At 37.0% G+C, this 18,102-nt stretch overlaps 2 protein-coding genes across 4 annotated transcripts; one reads left to right on the forward strand and one right to left on the reverse strand.

Annotated features, from left to right (window-relative positions):
• Positions 1 to 721: 721 nt before the first annotated feature.
• On the reverse strand, positions 722 to 13,048 carry LOC106650555 (probable cytochrome P450 6a17). 3 transcript variants are annotated; one of them, XM_014368629.2, is made up of 7 exons: positions 12,819 to 13,048; positions 12,382 to 12,751; positions 11,970 to 12,319; positions 11,677 to 11,910; positions 11,357 to 11,608; positions 11,088 to 11,285; positions 722 to 847 (listed from the first exon to the last, which is right to left on the reverse strand). In XM_014368629.2, the coding sequence occupies exons 1-6, from the start codon at positions 13,012 to 13,014 to the stop codon at positions 11,125 to 11,127; spliced, it is 1,563 nt and encodes a 520-aa protein (XP_014224115.1). In that variant the 5' UTR covers positions 13,015 to 13,048; the 3' UTR covers positions 722 to 847; positions 11,088 to 11,124. The 3 variants fall into 3 exon arrangements, with proteins under 3 accessions (XP_014224115.1, XP_023317476.1, XP_014224114.1); XM_023461708.1 differs by lacking the exon at positions 722 to 847 and having other exon boundaries at positions 10,903 to 11,285; positions 11,677 to 11,901; XM_014368628.2 differs by lacking the exon at positions 722 to 847 and having other exon boundaries at positions 10,903 to 11,285.
• LOC111694247 (zinc finger protein 271-like) lies at positions 6,494 to 7,664 on the forward strand. The gene is made up of 2 exons (XM_023461610.1): positions 6,494 to 6,594; positions 6,661 to 7,664. Exons 1-2 carry the CDS (start codon positions 6,585 to 6,587, stop codon positions 7,662 to 7,664), a joined length of 1,014 nt encoding a protein of 337 aa, XP_023317378.1. The 5' UTR covers positions 6,494 to 6,584.
• Positions 13,049 to 18,102: the final 5,054 nt, after the last annotated feature.

An 18,102-nucleotide genomic window follows, 5' to 3' on the forward strand; every position in this document is an offset into this window, starting at 1 on the left:
CAATTTGATTAGACACCATAAATCAGTTCACGAAGGTCGCAAAGATTACACATGCAAAAGATGCGAGAAGAAATTTGGACTTAAACGTCATTTACTTTTCCATCAAAAGACAATTCACGAAGGTCGCAAAAATTACGCATGCAACAACTGTGAGAAGAAATTTGGGCAAAAATCGACTTTGCTCTTTCATCAAAAAGCAGTCCATGAGGGTTGCAAAGATTTCGCATGCGATTATTGCGAAAGGAAATTTGGAGATCGAAGCAATTTGATTGTACATCAAAAAACAGTTCACGAAGGTCGGAAAGACTACGCATGCGACAAGTGCGAGAAGAAATTCGGACAAAAACGAAGTTTGCTCTGCCACCATCAGACAGTACACAAAGGTCGAAAAGATTATGCATGCGATAAATGCGAGAAGAAATTTAGTCAAAAAATGAATTTGATCAGGCACCAAAGAACATTACACGAAGGTTGCAAAGATTACGCATGCAACAATTGTGAGAAAAAATTTGTAAGTGAAGGAAATTTGTTGAGGCATCAAAAGACAGCCCACGAGGGTCGCAAAGATTACGCTTAGGACAATACAGAAGGAATGATGATGGACAATTTTTAAATGTGTGTAATTATTCATAAATATCTGTTTTTCTGAAATTTTAATAAAAATTGTGCCTAAATAATTTTATCTTACCTGAACCTCGGGCTTTCAAAAATCATTACACCTTCATACATGTCGTTGTGATGTTTTACTTTTGAACAAGATTTGCGAACTACTCTCTCTCTTCATTTTTTGGCTTCTTAGTTCTTGGCTCTTTATTCATCAGCCCAGATTTTCTGCTAATTATTACTCCTAAAAGAGACGTGATCAGTTATAACAATAAGTTTTTACTGAAAAAATTAAGTGAAACACATTTAATACTTTAATTTAAACAAAAAAATATTTTATAAATAAAGGAAATGAAAAATACATAGCGAAAAATAAAAAATTTCTTCACAATTAGCCCTCATACAAAAATCAAGCAATATCCTAATATTGACCAAATAATAGTGTTTAGTTTCATTGAGGATTCTCTCTCGTCTGCTTGTAGTATGAAATGTTCGATGCTTCTCCAGTCACTCTTCTGCATTAATAACATGTGTATATGGGCTATTCTAAGCATGATATATCAAAAACTGAGCATACACTGTTGAAGAGTACACTGAAAAATGAAAATCCTAAAAATGTCATCCCTCTCAGTCCATCCCCCTTGGATTCATAAGGGCAATTATTCTGCTTTTCTGGGGTGCAGAATATAAAAAATTTTTTAATTCATTTTTCTATATGAAATTTGATGCAGAATTCAAATTTGTACTCAAAAATCATATGTATAACCTTAAAACACTTAAAAAATTATAAAATAGCACGAAATAGCATAAAATTCCAAAAATAAAGTTGTTCATATAGATTAGTTACTTTTTCATTTTAATAAATTTTCAATTTTTTCAAGCACGCAAAATTCTAATTCAAATGAAAACTCAAATAAAATTCAGCAATTTGGTAAAATAAATGCTTAATTTTATTACTGTTATGTAAATGGCTGAGTAAATAAATATTTTCAACAAAACTTGATTCCTATGATAAATGACATGCCTAATCTCACTCATGTTCAAAATCTTCTACTGACTTATTTTAGTAAAATATTATTATTTTTACTCATTAACAGACATTTCTAGGTAATGTTGATGCCTCGCTAACCAATTAAATATGAAATTAACAGAAAACTCAAATATTGTTAGAAATGTCAAATTATGTAATCAAGGTTATCAATAGATAAGGCCATTTCGAAGTAACGAAAAAAAATTAAGATATTATCTATGATTTTGATTAAATTTTATAGAAACCTTCGAAATGTTTACTATCCATGAGTATGGTCCAGGAGTTAGGACTTAAATTTCAGTCAAACATTATTTATTAGACTATTGATATCCAAGACTTTCTTTAGAATTTAGCACTTCTTATCTCTCGTAATATCTGCTTATCTATAAAAAGTTGAAAGATTCTTTTGCGAAACATCCTTATTAAAATCAAAAGTATGTAGATCGTATAACACCTTCTGTCCTCCTTGTCGTTATGACATAGAACCTCGCAAATGAAAAAAACTAGAAAAAAATAAAAAAAGAACAAGGACCCCACCCTCGCATTTCGCGTCGCGAACTCATACGCAACTAGTTTTGTACATGCAGCAATAATAGCCGGTGGCTATTTAAGTATTTCAGTTGAAGGATATATACGTGCATTGCGTTCGTGGACGACGACTCTCGCTGATCTAGGCCTTGAGATTGATATTGTGGTTTTTCTCCGCTTCGATAGGTAGTGCAGATCTCGCTTTGCTCGCTACTGCTTGTAGTCGTTTCTGACTTCATTTTACCAGTACGTTACAGCCTTTGAGCTATTACAATTAGTTTCGATTTAGGAAATCTTACCTATCATATGCAATTCGAGTCTGATACGAATAAAATTTTCTTTAGACCGCACCTAATAAACCTGATGGCGTATCTTCGTTCACTCAAAGAGGTGGTCGATATAGGGATCCTTTGCATGCATAGCTAACATTCAACAATGAAGCATACGCATTCGACGAGACATAAAATAAAAAGAATTTCGCAACCATGAACGCGTCACTGCAACAACGGGACCTATTCTTTTTTCGCACATATTGCAGTTTAACCAATCAACGCACAGTTTACGCTGCTAGATCGTTATTTTTCTCAGTAGATTGAACAAAAAATATAATACAATTTGCAATTATCTTACATAATTTACAATCATGAAAAATGGGATGAAAAAAATATATTTTAATTTAATATATTTATGTGATCTTATCAAAATCAGTGGTAATCAGTTTCATGAGAACTACTATTTATGTACATTGTACTATTTTATAATTTAATAAAAGTAATGGAAGTCAAGTTTAATTAAACGGCAAACTTGATTCTTATGAGACGAGAGTAAAACGATGCTATCGTTCGATGAAAATCATGAGAAAATAGATAATAGTTTCAAATATAGCGAGATTTTTTTGGATGTATTCTAGCAATTATGGTTCTTAATTAACAAATTACATTTTGATTTTGTTTAAAAATCGTGTATCTTTCATACTTGAATAAAATTATGCTTAAGAGAATGCATCTTTTAAAACTAGTAGAGTAAAAAATCGATTGAAATGTTTATCGTAATCGCAATTGTGACTAATGAATTGTTTTGGACTTACAAAACATTTGTTGCACATAAGTTTAAAGATAAAAATAATCATATTTGGAAAAAAGACGCCAGCCGCACATATGCCAACAGAAATCGGACATTGCTCGGCGTTCGAGTCCGTTAGAAGTACGTCGACGGCACGCGAGCTGTTATCTTCCGAATGAGGCAAATTTTCGACGTCATTCCTCGAGCGGGTGATTAAAAGAAAAACCGCCAACTCGCACGTCGCATTTTACAAACATAATAACGGCCTCACCTACTTCCAAGGCTCGACGCTCATACCCGATCTCGGGCTCGCGCCTATACCCGATCCGGCCGCTTTTATTTTTGCTCAATTCCAGCGCCATCCTGTATACTTAATTGATTTTCTCAGCCATCGCGGCGATCCACGCTTGCATAATTCATTTTTTAACTAAAAAATGCGAAATGTGATTCGGGACACTTTTTGCGCGGTGTTTTCTTCTAAACTGTTGCCGCGTTTCGACATATCATTGTTTTTGATCGTAGGCATGGCGAGGCACGCGAATGATTGAAAAAATAATGAAAGTAAGGTAGGGTTCGGAAATGAGTTCGGATACATGAAAAATTCAGGATGGCACTCATCGGTTTGTTATGGCTATAAGTTCAAACGAATTTTCCGAGATTTGTTGTACGAAATTCTCGCAACGATTTGGTTTCATATCAATTTATATTGCCACGCAGTGAAAAACTACATAGATGTATTTCTGTATAGGAATTATATGGTCAAATCACATAGACGCTTATGTTTGCATATATATTCTATGGAAATCGCATAAAATGCCAATAATCACGAAGGAAAGGCTCAATTAAGGCCATCCCTCGATACTTTATTTACGGACTCGAGCCGCGTTACATATACTAATTGACGCTCGGTCGCGTAGATGATGTTCGAGGCGGCTGGCAAATACACGCACACGCGCAGGTATTATAATAGCGTGCGGGGCTCCGCGTGGCTGAAATTAAGAATAATTCCTCGTCGATAAATAAATGTGTTAGGAGCGCACGTGCGGCGGACAGTAAACAAATAGGCGCGCGCGATCCTCGCCATAGTCCCGTTATTCTCCGTTTGGCCGCGAAGCTTTAATTACGAAACGGCCGGCCGAAAGATCGGTCTCAATTAAAAGTCGACGTCTGCCGCGCGGCAGCGATTAAGTTCTTTCGCCCCCTCTCTCTCTCTCTCATCTCACTGCAGCACTCGACCCGATGACGGAATAACAAGGATATACACAAGTGGCTTATCAATAGGAGAGAAAAGAGCCCGAGTTATGCACACGCGCGCGCGCGCGCGACTTTGCTATACATTATAAAGTTCCATTCGAAAGAGAAAGGAGCACGACGGAAACAAATGCACGCGCCAATGTGATATAATGCCGCGCGGCTAGAAAGACTTTCGCGCATTCGGATTTTTCCTGCTCTTAATAATAATGCTGTACGTATAGCCGCACGCGTCCGTATGTGTACGACTCGCGGCATTTGCACACGCCTGTGCGTGCGCACATTATAATATATTATTGACATTTCTATCTGTATTTCTCGCGCGCGGCAAAACTTATTATTAGGATTGTTTTTCTTTTGTCGTAAATTTACCAACGATCTGCGGCTGCCTTATGCGGCCGTGCGCACAAGCTCGTAGTAGAAAATATCGAAATATATTACGCGTATCTTGAAATAATATTCCGACTCGTTGATATCTCAATGATACCTCTGGGCATTTATTAACTTGGTGAATTTAAAACCACTCACGAAAGTTTTCAAGCCAGTAATAGTCGTTTTAGTACTGCCCTCGTGACTTCTTCTAACGCACTTACATATTGTGTACGCTGAAAAGCTTTATCTCATTCTTGCGTCACAAAAATCTTGCCTACATGCATCTCATCGCTGATTATATCGCTCTACACACCCATCGCGAGTCATTAAAATTATGTATATTATGAGCTCGAACGAAGGAACGATAAGCAAATTAATAGGATCCTTATCCACCTTGCCGACACAAGAAAGGAGCAAAGAAGGAGCTCGGAATCGGGCTAATCTAACTATCGAGTTAGACCCAACAAATGAACGAAATAATCATTGTTTATTCATCGTCGCTCTCGCACGCATAAATCAAGTAGTTATGCGCATTATAACTGTGAAGTGCAGCTCGGCGCGGCCGGATACGGAAAAGTCGATCCAATTATTCGCACTCGCGGGAGAAAAAGAGAGAATAAGGGGTGTGGATCGATACTGTGTCCAATGTGTGCGTACCTACAAATGAGATTTGTTTATTTTTCAAATATATAAATATACATGAGCGCAATTATGCATTCGCAAGAGAGTCGGAAAATTTGCCGACTCGGCTTTTTTTTGTTACTCTATCAACGTCGCTTGACGAGTGAGTCTTCCAGTCTCGGAGGTTCATTAAAGTTGGAACTATGTTGTAGCCCGTTGACTGGACTCATGAGCGCAGAGCTATTTTCATCGAGAGATTTCACTCGTTTAATAAGCCTTAGGTGCATTGCTGTAAACTCTTTGTAAATGTATTTATTTTCATCGCCAATTAATAATAGTGTGTACCACACAACGTATTAGATGTAAAACTTGGGTTATACAATGAATTGGCTTGCTTGGAATTAATTTTTTTTCGTAAACTTGTGTGTTGTGAATCTCGATCAAATTTTTCCCCGAATTATAATGCAACCCTCAAACGTACTTTATTTGCGTATTCGACAATTGTTTTATTTTATATTTATTATATAAGATGGATCAAATTTCGTGTTTTACGAACGTGCAGCAGACATCACGATAGCATATGAAAGTCACGCAGTAAGCATCATCGTAGTTTTCTTCTGCTGAGATATCCGATAAAAATAGATCGATTGTTTCCTTACTCTTTATTTTACGTAATATAGTATCGATGAAAAATACCCCCAATAACTTGCATAATAAGACGTTGTAGGAATCATGTTCTCACCGAACTGTCAAGTAAATATTGTATAGTGTGAATTCGATATTGCCTGTGGGAAGTAATTTTAAGTACATTTACTTTTAGAAGAGCAAAAAATTTTTCGAAGGAATCGTTGCTAATATAGAATTTTGATTTGTTTCAAATGTTGTAAAAACAATTTATAAACGGATAAATCAGGTACCTCGATTGTAAACAATATGATCATTAACGATTTTGACATCGTCTCTCAAAATACTGATCATGTTTGTAGTAAAATCAAATTAGTTTATATGTTGTATTTCCCAACGAAATAAACCCTAATACCATTAGATAAATAAATTTCAGTTATTCAACTTTTGTGGCATTAAAGAGAAGTATCAATCGCTTAATTTAGGCAGCAAAATGGATAAAAGTAAAAAGAGTTTCGACGAAGTTGTCTCAAAAAGCAATTTAAGTGAACACGACATTGTTGTTTCAGATGACAAAAAAAACCATTGTGATATTTACCAGGAGGCATTTATACCAGAATCAAACATGATAACCCACCGAGACACGATTCACAATGAACGAAAAGATTTCGCATGTGACAAGTGCGAAAAAAAATTTGAGTTCCGAAGTCACGTGAGTAGACACCAAATATCGGTACACAAAAACTGCAAAGATTTTTTATGTGACAAATGCGAAGAGAAATTTGTGAGAAAATCCAGTTTGATTACGCACCAAAAATTAGTTCATACAGATCGAAAAGATTTCTCATGTAACAAGTGCAAGAGAAAATGCGAAAATAAATCAACTTTGCTCAAGCATAAAAAAATATTTCACGAAGTTTTTAAAGAGTACTTATGTGAAAACTGCGCAAAAAAGTTTAGAAATAAACGTAGTTGGTTCATGCACGTAAAAATAGTACACGAAGGTCGAAAAGATTACACATGCGACAATTGCGAAAGGAAATTTGGAATAAAAAGAGATTTGTTGAGGCATCAAAAGGCAGTCCATGAAGGTCGCAAAGATTACTCATGTGAAAAATGCGAGAAGAAATTTGGATTTAAATTCAATTTGCTTTTCCACCAAAGGACAATACACGAAGGTCGGAAAGATTACGCATGTGACAAATGTGAGCAAAAATTTGGCACACGATGCAATTTGATTAGACACCATAAATCAATTCACGAAGGTCGCAAAGATTATCCATGCGACAATTGTGAGAGGAAATTTGGACGTAAGGCAGATTTGTTAAAACACCAAAACACAGTCCACGACGGTCGTAAAGATTTCGCATGCGAAAATTGTGAGAAGAAATTTGCACACAAATCGACTTTGCTTTTCCACCAAAAGACAATACACGAAGGTCGGAAAGATTACGTATGCAACAATTGTGAGAGAAAATTTGTAAGTAAAAGGAATTTGTTGAGGCATCAAAAAACAGCTCACGAGAGTCGCAAAGATAATGAATGCAACAAATACAAGAAGAATGATGATTGACAATTAGAAATATTTATAGATACTTAGAAATATATGTGTTTCTAAAAGTTTAATAAATATTGTGCCTAAATGATTTTATATTACCTGAACCTCGGGCTTTCAACTATCATTACACCTTTGTTCACTATTGTGTTGATGCTTTATTTTTGAACCGGACGACTGCTAATTACTACTCTCTGTTCATTTTTTGACTTCTTAGGTCTTAGCTCGTACTACGCGGTGTAGTATGTTAGGTCTCAAATCTTATTATTTTAAATTAATTTTTCCGAGTCCGAAATTTTGGACGAAGTATATCTTTGTATTTTTAAAACGTACTTTTAGTTCACGGCATATCCAGTAATTCACTCACAGTGGGCGCTTATCTTCGGGGGTCAAAAATACTAGAAAAATCCATTGACACCGGTTCCGGTCACTTTTTTGCTCGTTAGAAGAAGGAAAATCATTTTCAACATTCTACACCTAACCGAATCTTCATAAAGAAAAAAGTTTCAGGAACTTATTAAGAATGCGTACACCATCTTCATAAATACCCATGATCATGACCTAAATATTTTTTATTCTAGGATTCAGTTGAAATATCTCATGATATATTTTGAGTATAGGAGGAGTTCGATTCCATCATCCTTGTTTGTACATAAAATGCATACTGTCGGTTACAGTTATAATGCTATTGCCTTGTATGTACCCCGTCACACTATGCTGCAGGTTGAATCTTTCACATTTAGCAGCAGTTAAGTTTTCCACTTCCACACTTGAAGGTTTTCCAAATTTTAACGTAGTTTGTGCAAACAACGCCTGTGGTATTATCAGTGCTTTTTAGGTAGTATTAATTTATTGTAATTTCTTCGAGGTTGAAACACGATCTATGCTCGTAACCATTGGCAATGCATTCAATGGAGATTCATAAAATCGATCACGTTCTATTTGGCAGGGCATAGCCAGGCAAATCGTTGCTTATGCGCATTGTCATGCGTTAGCGTGCGCACGAGCAAGTCCAAAATTTTGCATGAATTAGTCGAGGCGCTCGGGCGCAACGAGCAATTCTTCCGATTCGATTAGTAATGTAGGCGCTCGAGCTAGTACTACATGGCAACTCGCGAGATAAGACGGATATCTGCTACACGTGCATTATTGCCCGCGTTCGGTGGCCTTACATAACGGCAGAAAAGCGCAGCGCTCCGTGCGTATATGATGAATATAATTATATCTAGATATGCACTCGACACTCCGTTACAGCCTATAGTTGTGGATCGCAGCTGGCATATATAGCAGATAAATACCTACAGTGCAAGTGTGCGTGATACGATCTCCAAATACCGGTACCTTATAACAGTCGACGATGCAGAAAGCTCTGATTTGTTTGCCATCTTGTAACACTGCCATATGCAAATGTGAATTGTTAAAACCAATCTTCGCTCGCGTGTACTACAACGGTAAGTTGTATGCGTTATTTTAAAATATGAAATTTTACCATTGACGTCTCTCCCCTCTCTTTCTTTTTGGAAATGTTCTTTTACTTCCTCGCTGCTATGTTTATTATCAGAATTCGCCAGCTTCCTGCCAATGCGGAGATCTCATCTTGAAGTTTTGAAAATATCAAGAACAGTGATAAATCAAACTCTTCAAAATTTTATAAAAAATATATTTGTGCATCTGGTATTCTTTACATTTTCAACAGTACATTAGGAATTTGAATGGGGCTTATACAATTGAAAAATTCTTTCAATTTTGGAAAAAGTATCATTCGACAAACACGTATGAATTTCTTCAAATTGTTTAAACATTCGAACCTTCAAGATCTGACCATTTTTCAAAATTCCCAGTAGTCTGGTAAATTCTGTAAAAATTTACAAGCTTTCTCGGAAAGGTTTCAACGATTTTTTGTTTCGTTTTTAATAATCATGAACATATCAAAAGTGAAACTATCTTTAACAAATTTCCTCGAAATCTTCAAAGATCGAGCATCCTTGAATGAAAACAGATGAGAAAATTCACTCGTATTATTTAATCATGAATGCACAATTGAAAAACCTCCACGCGATTAACACGGTATTCTCGTGTATCGAGTAGAAGATTCCTAGCAAGCACTCTTAGTTTTGCGCAGCTCTCACTTGGCATAGTAAGCATTTTTTTTCGCACAGCTTACAAGTAGGCCGATGATTATATACATGAAAATATAAATGTAGCTGAGAATTCACGCTTAAAAGAGAAGTGAAAAAAGATAAGGAATGAAAAATTTCATCCAACATTAGTTTTTATTGGGAGAAAAAAATCGCTCGCGCGCTGCTGCGGCTGGGCTGCGCGACTAATTAGCTCGTACACGCGCCTCCTTCGGCGGTACGCGGATGCTCGCTAAATTAATTTATTGTATGTGTTTATGCGTTGCTCTGCGTAGGCGTGAAAGCCGTAATATTAATTAGAATTTGACATTTCGAGGTAATAATAAAAGGCCTGCGCCAAGGCTCGTGCGATAAATCCGTTAATACAGCGCACCGTGGCGATAATACAGCCGGGTTAAGTGGCTCAGCCTCGGGTACTTGAATTTATGTTGCACTTAATGCCACGAGTCTGTATCGAAGCTAAGATTTAAAATAATTTTTCGGACTTGATTCTAAAAAATTCTAATTTTCGCTCTTGTGGACATCTTATGCGAGAGATGCGGAAATTGTCCGTCCTTGAACGTCGACATTTGAAAATCACACTCGTAATGTAATTCGAAAGAAATGATTACAAAATCGACTCTTTGGCTGCACCATAAATTTGGTACGATATAATTCAAACGCAACAAAGACCACATCTCAGCATTGTAAATCTTATATCAATGTCTCTCGGGCTGCTCGCGCTTTCCAGCATTACACAAGCTTTTCGCTCGCCTTGTAATCCGGGCAGGACATCGACGCGTAGACGATAGGCCTTGCATATAAAGACACGCATAGCTATATAATCGATCTCCTTTAGAGCTTACCCTCGACATCGCTCAGAGAGAAAGTTTACTTATAAGTAATACATATAAGGAAAAGTGCCAGGCGTACGTACCTGTGCGCAAACATTTTACCATAATATATACTACGTTATTATATGTGTAAGCAAGCCTCGTGCTTGATATTAGAGAAAACTTTTTGACGTTTATTATGATGTATCCCAATGTCGATTGAACGGGAAAAAAATCAACTTTCCGCGATCTTGTTGGCACTTTGTCAGGTGGAAAAAAAGAAGAATTACGCAAACAAAATCTGTATTTGTGTAAACATAGCTTTTTAATGTAAAATCATTACGGCTGCTAAACTTGATATCAAGATTATACCTCCTTAGACATAAAAATTTGAATCGAATGCGTTCATGTAATTGAATTTCACATATCACACGTGAATGCATAATTTCGTAGAAAAAATTGATTATTTTCTAATCTGTAACCATTCATACCTGTTGATGGAAAAATAGTCCTGCTTCAGATCATTCATCATCTTTTTTCAACTTTTAGATACGTGTCAACCGGAACTTGAACGAAATAGCCGGGCAAGTAAGTCATCGGTCTGGGCGTTTTATCGCTCGCCATGAACTTGTAATTTAAGATCAAGTAGTATATGGCAGTTTTAGGTTTTAAAGTTCCAAGACGTTTACCTGCACACATACATATTATGATAGATTTGATCAATTGTTAAATGCTAATGACGTATATATGAATCTATTACCTATGCAGTGTCTAGGACCATCTCCGAAAGGCAAATGAGTGCAATTTTTTCTCTTCACTTTGTTTTCGTTAGAAAATCGTGTTGGGTCAAATATCTCGGGCTCGGGATAAATATCTGGATCCATGTGTAAGCCGATGGTTGGTATGATTAATTTTGAGCCTTTTTTTATACAACAATCTGAGCCAGGGATTTGAAAATCTTGACTGCATTGTCTGTTTAGTACAGGTGTACCAGGATGTTTCCTCAACGTTTCTGTAAAATGATATAAATTTTGACTAAGATGCATTTCCCTCGAAATTGTTGTAGAAAACCTGGATTACCTTGGAACGTCATATCCAAGTATGGCATATCAAAAAGCTTATCGTAGGTTAATCCTTCCGGACTGTCGTTCACTTCTCTTATTTCTCGATACAAAGTTTCTTGAACTTCTTGATTGAGAGCCAATTCGTACAAACAGTTAGTGATAGCTGCAGATGTGGTTTCTTGCCCAGCGGCGAAAAATATCATTATTTGACCGATTGCTTCGGTATCGGTCAATTTATCGGCTACCGTTACTAAAATTTAACAATTGATCACTCGATACGATAAGTAAAAGACATTTTCAACTACTTACTTTTCGGTGCATAGCCACTCGGAGCACTTTTTGACTCGTTGTCTTCTTGGATGGTGCCATAATCCACCAACTGCATTATCATATTTAGAAAATCAGGCCTCATGATGTTATTTTGTTTGCGATGGCTGACCATTTTTTCATAGAGATCAACGAAAAATGTTTCCACTTGTTTCCTGTCTTTTGGTAATGGATACAAGGGTGCTAATTCGGTATTAAAAAAACTAATGAGCAAAAAAATTCGACCAAAGCTATTACTGATTTGACCATTTTTCAAAAATTCACTGTCCGGCTCGTGTAGACTATCAGCGTTGAAACCAAAAGCGATGGAGGAGATGCAATCTATCGTGAATCTACAATTTGCTGTTAATAATTGAATAATTTAAGACTTTTGAGCATTTGTTGCACTCTTTACCTAGTGACCAGTGCCTTGATTTCCAAGACATTGGACTCGATCAGAGCATCGTCGAAGACCTTGATCATTTCTTCGCAAATCTCTTGAACCAGCGGAAGCATGAGCTTGAGCTTCTTGGAAGTAAATAGAGGCGAGAGTTTTTCCCGGAGCCTTTTCCACTTTTCGTCGTACAGCCTGACTATTCCAGTTGACAATGGATCCTTGCTCTCATTGTACAGTGTGCCGCGATTGTAAAAATTGTTGAAATTTTTCACCAGCACGAGCTGTATGAGCTCGGGATCGTTAATTACGAGCACGGGCAAGTTGAGCAGATAAATGCCGTAAAATCGCTGCTTCTTGTGCTTCTCGTAGCTGGCTTTTACAACGGAGCCTGCGTGAAACGTGCTTCGTTCGATTAAACGCGAGGAGCTCAGAGAGAGGAGGATGGATCATCTTACCGAGCGTCGTGTCCCCGATGAAGTAGGAAATCGGCAAGTTACCCAGTGGAATCGTCGGCTCGTCGTGCTCGATCCCGCGCCTCTTCCACACACCGTAGACCACGATTTTCAGATAGAAATAAAGAGCGAGCACTGCCAATGTCAGAAGCACGTGAGCTTGCGAAACGAGTGCCGCTGCACTCGCTGGTGACTCCATCGTCGTCGCGCCTATGCTGCATCGCGCGGACTAAATTGCGTCCACTCCGATCGCGAACGCAAACTCGAAGATAAAGTCAATACTCGTTTATGTAAAACTCCCACTTTGAGGCTTGATAAAAACTCGTTTCTTTTTATTTACGTGCTACTTGGCTTCATAATCTTGTGTAATGTAGCAATCGTCGACGCTGCTGAAGAGACTCGGACTGCGATCGAGTACTTTTCGTGTGAAAATCAATAGATCTTGATCAACTCTCAGAAACAAAATGAATTGTAAATATATATCATCGATCGATCGTCGCTATATATGAGTGAGTTAAATATTTATAGTCTTTTTCTGATTATTACATCACTCGCGCTAGCTGCACTTGTCCTCTCGCACGTTTAGGTAGAAAAACAAAAACGAGGTACGTTTCTCAAGTTTGAACGAATAATCTGAATAATCTTCGGTGAGTTTTATTTGTTTATTAGTGAGTGTATGTATTTGCTTTAATAATTTATTTACAATACATCTGTAATTAAGTTGACTTGACGTTCTTTTCATCCGCTATCACAATTCTTGAATTGAAAATTTAGTTTTGCTTAGGGTTATGAGAGATTAAAATATTGTGCGATAATAGTTATACCTGAGGTATTAACTCAAGTGTCAATGTGAGCGTGGCATGCATCTAGAGTTTTTTATCTCGATGGTGTAGTGTAGCACAATTCTAATGTAACGATCAAGCTACGATATTAAGAGCCCCTTTTTTCCACTAGTCACGAAATCACGATTTTAGTCGGCGGTCGAACGCCTAGGTATAGATTTAATTTTGATCCGAGTATGTTCGAGTATTCAGTAGGTTCTGTATGTTAATCTGTATCGGTTTGACGGATTTTTCTTTTCTCAATCGAGACTCCGAGCCTGCGAACGCGAAAAGAAAATTCGTGCCTATCGATAAAATTGCTTATTAGTTTCAGCATAAACAATCGGAAATCGGTCGCTTAAGAGTTTCTCCTGGATCAACTGGAACAGTTAATTTTTGTCGTAATCTAGGACACTCGTTTGAACAATCCAAGCTAAGATTTTAAAATGTTTAATTTCATTACAATACCGATCAAATTTTCATTACAGATTTTCCAAGGGACAAATGGAAAGTCACGAGGCTATTATGATAGCGCAGTGGATGCACTTACGTATGGAAAATAATTTGACAACCTTACACCTGTTAAATGAGCAATAAAATATACGTATGCAGACGTGCCGACATTAGTGGCCACTTTCAGCGAAGCAATCGCAGTTTAATTTACAGCAGTTGTTAATTCACATGACACAATTAAAAATCGAACTGATTTACGAACTTGGCGCATTGTTATACGAGGCGCATCGAACCAAAAGGCAAATAATCTCGTCAAGCACAGAAAGAAAAGAAACAGCGTGCAATAATGTGCAGCGATGTTGGACTGGTCGCTCGAGTCGAAGCTCGGACGGCGTTAAAAAGTGGATATTTATCTGCGATCCCCATACACAGAGAGCTGCACGTATGGAATGAACGACAAGGAGGATAAGCCGCTGCTGCCTCGTGCGCTCGCAAATTCTTTTTACTTATATAGAACTCGCGCGTGATACGCTCTCCTTTTCTAATCCTCGAGTGTCATGCACGCCGTAAGATATTGTGCCTCTCTGTACTCCGTATATATATATGGGCGCGCACGTGTATGTAATTGTGTCAGTACGCTCCGAGATTCCAACTGCACTTTTATGCCATAGAGCCGCGTACAGGCGCGAGTCTCTGCTTTTTTTTTGTTTTTTTTTGTCTCGGCAGCTTGAATGCAGTTAGGCAGTGTCAACGATTCTGCGAATTCACTGCGAGCGCGGCACGTATGGATATACTAACTGTTAATAAGAGGTAAAGGCGAAATTTTTTCATCCTGTCAGCGCTCAAAGTACGCTCGCGAGCCCGATAGAAAGCGCCTCGTTTTTCGCCTCGATTTATGTGCGCGCGATTTTTGTCGTAAAACTTTTAATTTGATAATTATTATTGCTTCGCTTTTCGATACGAGTCGCATTTACATCGATTTTCGCAGCTGCTATGCAATGGTATCGATCGGGCGCAGTTCACGAATAGTTGGCGCACTTACGACATGCCGACAGACGCCAGGACGTCGACGACTTCCGACTTTGGATGGAATTGCGAAATACACACAATGGGCCGCATTGCCAACGCGAAAGTATTAAGAAAATCGACGCGACGGGCAACAAAAAAATCGTGACGAATTTATCGTTCTCGAATATCAAACGTGCAATGGGCTGCTGCTCTTGCTCCGCGCGACCAAGTATATCAAGCCGTGTGATTTATTGTCGCGCGAGAGAAGAGAGCAATTTTTCTCGCCTTGAATCGCGGGGATAACTACTTTTTTTTTACGATTCGACCGAGTGATTACATGCATGTTCTTATTTTCTTTCATTTTCTCGCATCGCCGAGAGTAAAAGAAAGCATTGTAAAAGTGCGCGAAAATATGAATTTTACGACCCGGCGATAAACTCGCGTGCTGCTTTTCTATATGGGCACGTATTTTCACAGCTAATTTAGATAATATGAGAAATTCAAATATTCGCATAAAGTAATTGCATAAGTCAATTTACCGTTCGTATGCTGCATTCGAATATGTGCGTGGAGTAAAAATTTGGCCGAGCTAATTGGAATTGAAAAGTTAATAGTTTGCTCAAAGTTTTACATAAACTTGCAGAATTTACAAGTAAGTACCAACGTTGGCGCGACGCGCTTTTTTACATTCATTCCTCCGCATCGATTCGCAGCAAAGCTTGCCAAGCTCCCTTGGCCGATAAAACGCGCGTATATGCGAACGAAAAAGATTCGATGCGAACAATAAGCGAAATGAAGCGTCATCGCGCCAAGGCCTGAATATCGTCACGTAAAAATAAAGCTCGTAACGGTCGCGACGAAAAGCAGCTTTTCATCGTTGCCGTCGGCTGCTGGAAAACTGCCGTATTATTGCGCGCCATATAGGCTACCGGTGTTTAAATGAAAACATTCTTATTCCTCGCTTGTGACTCGCGTATACACACGCGCCTGCAGCCGAGTATATACCGTTTTTCTGACTCGCGCGCGCGTGGATATAGGAAAACGAGGACTCCTTTTGCGAGCTCGAGCGCGATGGATTTATATTTATACTCGCTCGGCGCGGCCAGACACGACGCGATAATAGGCTATTGCAGGTGTTTTCGAGACTGCTATGTAACTCGTTAAGCGCCGAGCGCGGTGCGAATTTACGACGCTCGAGATTAAAAGCAATAGACGAGCCGAAAAAAAAGTCGCGCTAGTAGTAGCCGGCAGCAGCGGCGGCGGCGGCGATGACGCACTTCACGGGCAAATCATTAAAGGACATAACTGACTAATATTTATTCTTTGAACAGTTTATTTAATATGAGTATCATTGAACATTGATTAACATCGTAATTTACAATAATATTCTGACTACCATATAATGTGAGTTGTTTCTTTGTAGCGTATACTCTAAAAGATTGACGGCATTTGAAATCAAATATTTGCGATTTTAAAACTTGATGCGATATACTCTTCTTTTTTGTCGAAATAAAAGACGCAGCTCACAATCGTAAACATCGTCATAGATTTCTTTTTATCTCCGTAAACTTTCGAAAATGTTTGCAAATTATACCTCAAGTATAAACTAGTTTATTTTTTATTTTCATTTTTTTTTCATTTATTTTGAACTTTCGTTTACTTTTTCATTATTTCAAGTGACTCATACAATAATGATTATAATTCTTCTCTGGTTATACTTTAATTAAATATCACTTTTTTTTAATTAGCATGATAAACTTAACATGTCACCTTTTTTTCTCTAGGCTAAAATTAAATTCATCAACAACGTTCGCTCATAATATAATACTATCTTACAAAATGCTAAACTCTGTAACCTCTAGTTACACGGCTCTGTTCTTATTTTATGTGCAATAGCAGGAGCATATGTATCGAGTTTAACATTATATCGAAATTCATACTTTTCATTACTTTATTTTTTTTCTTCGTGTAACATTTGCTTTTTTTTGAGATTTTCATTTCCATACGGTCAAAATCTACATTGATAAACGTTTTCATGTATAAACACCAAGCTTCGAAAAGTCGAGGGATAATTCAACAATTTATAGAAACTTTGTTATTAATGTATAATACAAATGTTTGGGTATTACTATTCAACATGGAAAATTTAAACGATCACAATCAGATTCATCAACCATTTAAAAAGTCAAAAACGTCAATAATTTCGTCGACGGAATTAGATTTAAAAACCTTATGGAATTGAAAAACCAAATCATAATCAAATGGAATTACATGTATCATATTTACTTACTACACTATATAAAATCTTGCGAACGCTTAAAAGATTGACAGCTTTACTTTTTTATTTCTCAATATCATTATTTTATTCTCGCTGAATTATATACTTCTTATTCGCATATTATGTTATTTTTGTATCGTTACTTTATTATTGTTTATCGTTAGATGTATAGTGATTGACTCGTGATTATAATTTTTATAATTTTCGTTTTCAATAGCAAAACAACGCGTAAATATATATGATATAACCAATTAACTCACTTTTCTTTTTTTTTTTTATTAATATATTCATATAACTTTTTCTAGTAGTGTACATATACACATGCACGTGTAGATTAAATTTTACTATAATTCTCAAAACTGCTGTTCGCTACTGTAATGATTATATCAGTCTGTCCCTACAATTACAAGTTTTCCTCGCAAACTTAATATTTTTTCTCTTCATTTTTCTGTATTGTATTATAATTTCTATTGCTTCAAAAACATAGAGAAGAAAATACGAAAAGTTACTGTTAAAAAGTACTTAATACAATGGAACAAATTCAAAACAAAAGCAATCATTGAGTATACCCTCATGTATAAATCAGAAAATGAATCAGCATATACATCAATATATTGTCGCTTTTGTTTCAATGACTTTGATTCAACTACTTTGTGGGATATGTGTGTTGTGAATTACAATTTTTGTACGCAACCCTTATGTACTTCTCATTCAATCATTTTAATTA

Source organism: Trichogramma pretiosum, unplaced genomic scaffold (assembly GCF_000599845.2).
Source record: "Trichogramma pretiosum strain Unisexual culture from Peru unplaced genomic scaffold, Tpre_2.0 scaffold4, whole genome shotgun sequence".
NCBI lineage: Eukaryota > Metazoa > Arthropoda > Insecta > Hymenoptera > Trichogrammatidae > Trichogramma > Trichogramma pretiosum.